The 7,860-nt window shown below is 50.3% G+C and overlaps 1 protein-coding gene across 1 annotated transcript; it reads left to right on the top strand.

The window, feature by feature from the left end:
* Window positions 1-5,733: 5,733 nt before the first annotated feature.
* On the top strand, window positions 5,734-6,833 carry LOC131838723 (annexin A2-like). The gene has a single exon (XM_059185264.1). It carries the CDS (start codon window positions 5,771-5,773, stop codon window positions 6,788-6,790), a length of 1,020 nt encoding a protein of 339 aa, XP_059041247.1. The 5' UTR covers window positions 5,734-5,770; the 3' UTR covers window positions 6,791-6,833.
* The last annotated feature ends 1,027 nt before the right edge of the window (window positions 6,834-7,860 follow it).

Raw genomic sequence — 7,860 nt, 5'->3', positions numbered from 1 at the left:
AAGAACTGAATCTGGGGCCCATGCTCCAGACTGACAGAAGAGCTTTGTGAAGCACGGATTTGGAGGTATGCTGGGGAAAACAGGCTAATTTTGATTGGGGTTTTAAAAACGTCCGGAAGGCTGGGCTTGTACCCCCACCAGCACTCATAGCAGGGACTGCTTCCCGGTAGCTTCCCCCTGGGAGTGGGGACTGACATACTACTTGTAGTAGCAGCAATGGTGGCAGCAATAGTACCCACCATAGTGATCATCACAGTCATAACAAAAAGAGTCCACATCCATTGTTCACACTGCATGAGCTAGGCATCGTGCTGAGGACTACTAAGTTGTCTATTTCAACCCTGATGTTACTAACTTCCCTTGACAGGTGAAGAATTGGAGGCCTAGAGATGTTAAAGAACTTGCCCAAGGTCACTCAGCCAGTTCATCAGAGCTGGGACTGGAATCTGAGGGTGTCCGATCGCAAGATCATGTTCCTAACCAGCATGTTACGTGATAGGATGACAGCTAGAGGGAAGACACAGGGCTTTCTGTGTGGGGGGCCAGGAAGTAAAGGGGGCAGTGATGGTGATGATAGTGACTTGGTGGTAACTGTGACACAGAAGGAAGAGGAAGAGGCAGAGGGGGATTTCCTGACAAGGGTCATCATGGTGGCCACACAAGGTGTCCCTCCTAGATAATGCTAGGGGATGTAACTGCAGGGGATTGTCTCTGCCTACCCAGTAGGATCTCCAGCAGTCCCAACCTTCGTCGCGTTGGTTACCTTCTAATCCGTCACCACACTCCAGACCCCAGTCTTTGGGTTCATTGGGCTAATGGGTGTTCCAAGTTTGGAAGAGATCAGTCATTCAATAGCTATAAAATTAAGCGCCTACTGTGTGGACTGCTCTATGCTGGACAGTGAGAGAGAAACATCTAAGACACTCTCCTTCTCCCCTAAGAAATTGAAATTGGAGTGGACACAAAATACAAGCTTGTGAAAGTTGTTTTGTTGTTTCTCTAGTTGTCATTTTCACTCCACGTGCTTGCATTGGATCATGAGTGACTCAGACAAGCAGTTAATGGAATTCTGATTTCTTAAAAAATCAGAATAAAATACAGGGGACTTTCTGAGGTAAGGTCAGGAACCAGAAGGCAGGCCAGGCTGCACATGGGCAGGAGAGAAAGATGGTGGAGGAGGCCGAGACACCCCCTCCTTGCAGAGAGTATGGAATCATGCGAGGGTAAAGAGAAGACACTTCACACGTTAGGTTAATGAACAGGCTCTGTGTTGCATGAGATCATGACAGAGACAGATACCCAGGGAACCCCAAGGAAGCTGAGCCTGTGAGTACCATGATCTCCTGCTGTCTTGGCTAAGGATGCTCCTGGAGGTAAGAGGCCCACTCTGCAGGGCACACCACACTGGTGGTAAATCAAGAGAAGGGCCTTGAATAATCCCAAATGGACAAAACCAAAGTCGTGTCTGCTTGGTTTAAGAATGGATACCAAAGGCCATTTTTCTCTAGTCCACTGGCCTTTTGTCTACCTCTCAACACAGTCCAGGAGTGCAGTATTCTGTAGATAAAGGTCATCGATAGAAGAGGGCACCTGAAGGATCCTAGAGGTAACTTTGGGGTGACAAGACCTGGAGACAAACCACAGCACCTTAGAAGCAGGAAGGACCTGAAACCAAATTCTTTGATTTCCCTTTGAAAGTAAGCTCAGAGCAGAAACCTAATACTTTCAACCTGTCTGAACCAGTTTGAAAAGAGGCTGTTTTCCCATCCTCATCCACATTTAGCTAGCTCAAACAATAGAGTTCATCTGCTTTTCTCCCATGCTCACGACACCCCCTCCCGGCACCCTTCCCCTCCCTGACGTGAAATGCTCTGCCTCCTGGAACATCAAGTCTGACAGCAGATGGGACATGCACCTATGAGTTGGGGCACAGCCCACTGTGGCAGTCTGGGGCTCTAGACGCAGGACTAGACGCAGAGGGGCAGGTGATATGGAGGGAGTAAGGCAGAAAGTTCTGTGTTAGTGAGAAGGGGTCCAGAACATGAGGGACGATTGGGAGTAACCAAAGACCATTTTGTAGGGAGACCAACTATCCCGTTTGCCTGGGACTGAGACGTTTTCCCTCAGGAAAACCTGGATAGCTCTGGACCACCTGGACAGTGGATCACGCTAACACCCCCTGTATGGCACAGTACAGAGTTGCAAATTCTCCCGTAGTCCGTAGGGATCACTGAAGTGACATCTCTCCCAGTCTGTAAAACTTTAAAACCCAAGCAATGCTCTGGTTTCTCTCCATCTGGGCTGGACTCCCTCCCCACCCCACCCCCACACATGTTAGCATGAATTCCCCCAGATTGCTTTTAGCACATCCCGGGCCATGTCTCACTGAACTTCTCCATTCCTGTCGCTTTCTTTCTCCCTGCGTTCTGGCCCCTAAGGCTTTGGTGGCTGGAGAGACCCCCAACCCTTTAGTGTAAATCAGGTACTTTATAGCTCTTATCTCCCCCTCTTTTTAAAAAAGAAAAGCTCCCTGAACTCGCCACAGCTCCACCCCACCACCTACCTAGTCATCCTAGGGAATTTTCCTCTCAGCCCAAATGCACAGAGGTATGCGCAGACAAGCACCGTCTTGCTCTGGAAAGGACATATTTTCTTCCATTCGCTTGTTTCAAAATACCACCAGGCCCCCATTCCTGTATTTCTTCGTCCATCTCCTTACCTCAGACCCCTCCACCCAAGCCCCTTCCGGAAGAATTTTGGAAAGTATTTCCTGCCCCCTCCCTGCTTATTGCCTGATTCTCTCTCCCTCTCTCCCCCCACCCTTTTTTTCAAAGACAATGGAGAGGCTGGGGGAAATGAAATGCCTTAATCTTTTGATCGTGGCTATGAAGTTGGTGCTTGATCCGCCTCTTCCTTTGCCTGTTTCCAAAGCAAACAAGCTGGGCTGTGTGGTGGGCTATAATTAAGCCAGTCATCACTAATGACATGCTCTCTATCTCCCATCGGAGCACAGCACAGCCCTGTCCAAACAGTGGGGGGAGTGGTGGTTTGAGCCTGGGGGGGCACCTGCCTCAGGTGTGAGGGGAATGGCCATCCCCCTTCCCTGTGTCCACATCATAGCTGAGCCTACGGGGTCCTGGGGAAGGGAGTTGGGAAAGGGGCAGGAGAAGAGGAGAAGAATTCAGGCAGGACCAAAGCACTAAGGGGCTTGGGTGACCACAGGCAAGGTAGGAGGTGGGAGGAAAATTGTAAAGGTGGGATGTCCAGAAAGAAATACAAGGAATAAGAAGTCGGTGTTTTAGGAAAAGGAAACTGGAAAAGATTGGGTCAGTGGGGACGGATGGGTGGGTCCTGTGGGCAGGGAGCTAAGGCATAGACAGTGTGAGGAAGAGGCTATAGACAGAAGCTTGAACTGAACCTTCCACCATTCCAGGAAAGGCAAGTCCATCCAGCCCCAGCCTGGGTGGAAGGAGTGAGTTACCTGCTGGCTACTGTGTGGAGGGACCCTAAGCACCACCCTCCAGGATGCAGCCTGCCAGGGACAGAGAGGCTCAGGCAGGTGGGGCTTAGGTGATGTCTAGCGCTGGCACTGAGGTTGGGCTCAGAGCTTTATTCACAGCGGAGACCCAAGTGGAGCCCCCTTGTAAGATTCTGTCAACTTTCCCTTCTAGAGCAGGACATCTAGAGACCAAGTCCCCATCTCTCCAGTGTCACGGGTCCCCACTGAGGCATGTGAGACTTGATGGCCAGGCTACTAGGTATGACATGCAGCTGTGTGTTCATGAGGCTGGTTGGATCTGCCCTGCAGATCAGAGAGTGGGGGACAGGGACACACAAACCAGGACCCAAGCAGTCTGGAAGTGGGAGCCAATAGACACAGGAGACTGGGGCCCAGCAGCCCAGCTGGGCAGCATGAAGCAAGAATGAGGGCTGTATGTCATGACCTAGAACCAGGGAGAGGGTTGGAGATCAGCAGCCTGGTTGCCTGGGCAACACGGAAGCTGAGGCCACCCTGGGCATGCTAGAGAGTGAAAGGGCATTTCCTCCAGCTGGCAGCCCTGTGGTGGGCACAGAACCTGTCCAAGATTATCCCCAACCCCGGCCAAATGTGCACCCACCCCAGGGAAGTCTTTCCTCACCACCTTGGGGACAGGAGGTGCAGTACCTGGGGCTGCTGGCAGAGGGCAGTGTGTGTGCACAAACTACAGGCGCCAGAGAGTTGTTTCTCCCATTTAGAAATTAGCAGTCTGGGGTTAAAGCCTCTCTGCCTTCGGCTCAGGTCATGATCCCGGGGTCCGGGAATCGAGCCCCGCATCGGGCTCTCTGCTCAGCGGAGAACCTGCTTCCTTTCCTCTCTCTCTGCCTCTCTGCCTCCCTGTGATTTGTCTGTCAAAATAAATAAAATCTTTAAAAAAAAAAAGAAAGAAATTAGCAGGCAGTGACTACAGGGGAATGTGTCTCCATAAGAAGATCCAGTGCCCTCCATCCTGCACTCAGCCCCTGTCAGCCAGGTCCCTGGGCACAGTCCTGCTGTGGATTGATGGGTCTTGAACCAGCACACGGCCGGCAAAGAAGGCCCCTGCACACAGGTTAATAATAATTATTATAATAACGACTAACATCTCTTGGCTCCAAACTGTATTTCAGGCACTGTAGTACTCCCATTATCCCCTACCATAATCTCAACACTCTTCTACGATGAGAACTTTGTCAGTTATGAGGTGTCCTATCTGGAGGTACGGGCTCTGCCATTAGACTGGGATTCAGCTCCCAACTCTGCCATTTACTACACAACATCAGTTGGTTTCTTTTACCCCTCAGAACCTCAATATTCTCATTAGTGAGATGTGCATTAATATAATTGCACCTTATAACAATAATACCCATCAGATTGCTGGAAGAATACATTGAGTTGCTAGCTTTGAAGCGCTCAGAAGTGTCTGTGCCGAGAACAGTGCCTGGGCCAGCTTGTATCAGTCCTATTTTGCAAGGGCAGGATCCCACACTAGGACACAACTAGCCATTGGAAGAGGCAGGATTGGAGGCCAAACATATGACTCAGCCAGTACTAGCAGGTGGGCCCTTTGCCTGAGACTGTCCTGGCTTATGCCGGTCATCTGAGAATCCCGTTCAGCCTGGGTCCAGAATCAGTGTTCCAGTTTGGTCAATAAATTGTATACACTGCATATGCACAGATGTATGTCAAACTCAAATTTATTAACACAGATGTGTTTCATCACGCACAAGCCAAGTCATTGGGACACATGTGTATGCCCCGAGCTCCTTCTTCCCACCCAGGATGGGCTAGACTAAGCCAGGTATTCTTGCAGGAAATGTATATTGCATGCCGTGAGCCAGACTGGGGACCCTGGAACAAGGGGTTGAGGGGGAGTGGGATGAGGGGACAGACGACTCGACACCAGGAAAATAAAGCCCCAAGTATAATGCATATTGGGAACCGGTGTCGTGGGTGTTTGGGGCTAAGACCTTGGGCAGGGCGCTGAACCATCCAGGCCTTTGCTTGCTGGCCTATAAAGTGAGGAGACAGGGAAAGGGAGAACAGTCACGCCACCAGTTCTAATGCTTCCTCTCATTTAATGCTCAGTGACTTTACTGGAGTCCACCTGGAGGGACCAGAAAAAGCATGAGCAAGGCAGGTGGCATTTCAGCGGGCCATGAAAGATGAGCCGGCTTGCAGTAAAAGGGGCCTGGGCGGCTCTACAACTGAGGATGCTCGCTGCTCTCGGCGCTGGGCCCAGCTTCCTTCAAAATGTCTACTTTTCACGAAATTCTCTGCAAGCTCAGCTTGGAGGGTGATCACTCCATGCCCCCAAGTGCATATGGGTCGGTCAAAGCATACACCAATTTTGATGCTGAGCGTGATGCTCTGAACATTGAAACGGCCATCAAGACCAAAGGTGTAGATGAGGTCACCATTGTCAACATTTTGACCAACCGCAGCAATGAACAGAGACAGGATATTGCCTTCGCCTACCAGAGAAGGACCAAAAAGGAACTTGCATCAGCGCTGAAATCAGCCTTGTCCGGCCACCTGGAGACAGTGATTTGGGGCCTATTAAAAACACCTGCTCAGTATGACGCTTCTGAGCTGAAAGCCTCCATGAAGGGACTGGGGACTGATGAGGACTCCCTCATTGAGATCATCTGCTCAAGGACCAACCAAGAGCTTCAGGAAATTAACAGAGTCTACAAGGAAATGTACAAGACTGATCTGGAGAAGGACATCGTTTCTGACACATCTGGTGACTTCCGCAAGCTGATGGTTGCCCTTGCAAAGGGTAGAAGAGCAGAGGATGGCTCTGTCATTGATTATGAACTGATTGACCAAGATGCCCGGGATCTCTACGATGCCGGAGTGAAGAGGAAAGGAACTGATGTACCCAAGTGGATCAGCATCATGACTGAGCGGAGTGTGTGTCATCTCCAGAAAGTATTTGATAGGTACAAGAGCTACAGCCCTTATGACATGTTGGAGAGCATCAAGAAGGAGGTCAAAGGAGACCTGGAAAATGCTTTCCTAAACCTGGTCCAGTACATTCAGAATAAGCCCCTGTATTTTGCTGACCGGCTGTACGACTCCATGAAGGGCAAGGGGACTCGTGATAAAGTTCTGATAAGAATCATGGTCTCTCGCAGTGAAGTGGACATGTTGAAAATTAGGTCTGAATTCAAGAGAAAGTATGGCAAGTCCCTGTATTACTACATCCAGCAAGACACGAAGGGCGACTACCAGAAAGCGCTGCTGTACCTGTGTGGTGGGGATGACTGAGGCCCACGACGGTTAAGCATCCAGGAGTGGTGCTCCTTTGTTTCCAGCTAACAATTCTAGAAAGTAACTTATGACTAATAGTCCCCTTGCGCCCGTCCCTGCAGGGATGGCGTATCACCCGCTCCCCATCCTTAATGCAGTTGCCTAAGCATTGCCTGCCTCTCCTGTCTAGTCTCTCCTTTTAGCCAAAGAAATGAATATTCCAAGGAGTTGGAAGTGAAATCTATGATGTGAAACACTTTGCCTCTTGTGTACTGTCATAAACAGATGAATAAACTGAATTTTTACTTTAAAAAAAGGGGGGGGGGCCTGGGCACCCACGAGTGAAAAATCCTATTTGTAAAGGTCCTTGGGTGTGAAAAGGCCTGGCCTGCTGGCAGAAAGATCAGAGGATAAGGCTAGGGATGCCGGAGGAGGAGAAAGTGTCACGGGCACCTTGAATGCCCCCCTCAAATGAGGCTCATCCTTGGAAGGTGGTCTCGCCCTTGAGGATTCTCCTGTTGAGCACCTTGAAGAAGTCAAATGTGGAAATGGATTCTGGGAACACAGACACCCTTGTGGAAACACACGCACGCCTCAGAGAGCCCCCTTCTTCACGTAATTTCCCTTCAGAGACGGAATCGCCGCTTGCCCACATGTTACGGATTATCTTTGCTAGTTGCTTATTTTCCCTCTCCGCATGGACTGTAAGTTCTATGAGAGCAACGTCTGTGCCTGTGGGTTTACTCTGCTCCTCCCAGTGCCTGGATCACCTCAGTGTGTAACTACTGTATATACACAGCAGACATGGACGCATTCAGAAGCCTATGCGTGTGCAAGCCTCAGACTCTCAGAATGGGCTAGAAGAAGAAAGCAGGGCCTTTGTGGGGGAACAGGGTTGAGGTGCATTGGCAGGAGAGCCAAGAGGTAAGGAAAAGGAGGGACTGACCACTATGGAAAAAGAGGTGCTTAGTGTGGAGCTGTGGGTACTTTCGAGAAGTAAAAAAAACCCATGCCTGCTCTCGGCATGCCCCAGCTCCTTGCTCGCTGCGAGTTTACATACACGCCTCGCACTGTGTGGACCGGTGGCC

Source organism: Mustela lutreola, chromosome 8, assembly GCF_030435805.1.
Source record: "Mustela lutreola isolate mMusLut2 chromosome 8, mMusLut2.pri, whole genome shotgun sequence".
Taxonomy (NCBI): Eukaryota; Metazoa; Chordata; class Mammalia; order Carnivora; family Mustelidae; genus Mustela; species Mustela lutreola.
The sequence above is the reverse complement of the archived record's forward strand: the minus strand, read 5'-3'. Positions and strand labels throughout refer to the sequence as shown.

Excerpts from the sequence above, each read along its gene's own strand:
- LOC131838723 (XM_059185264.1), top strand. The coding sequence starts at position 5,771 with ATGTCTACTTTTCACGAAATTCTCTGCAAGCTCAGCTTGGAGGGTGAT.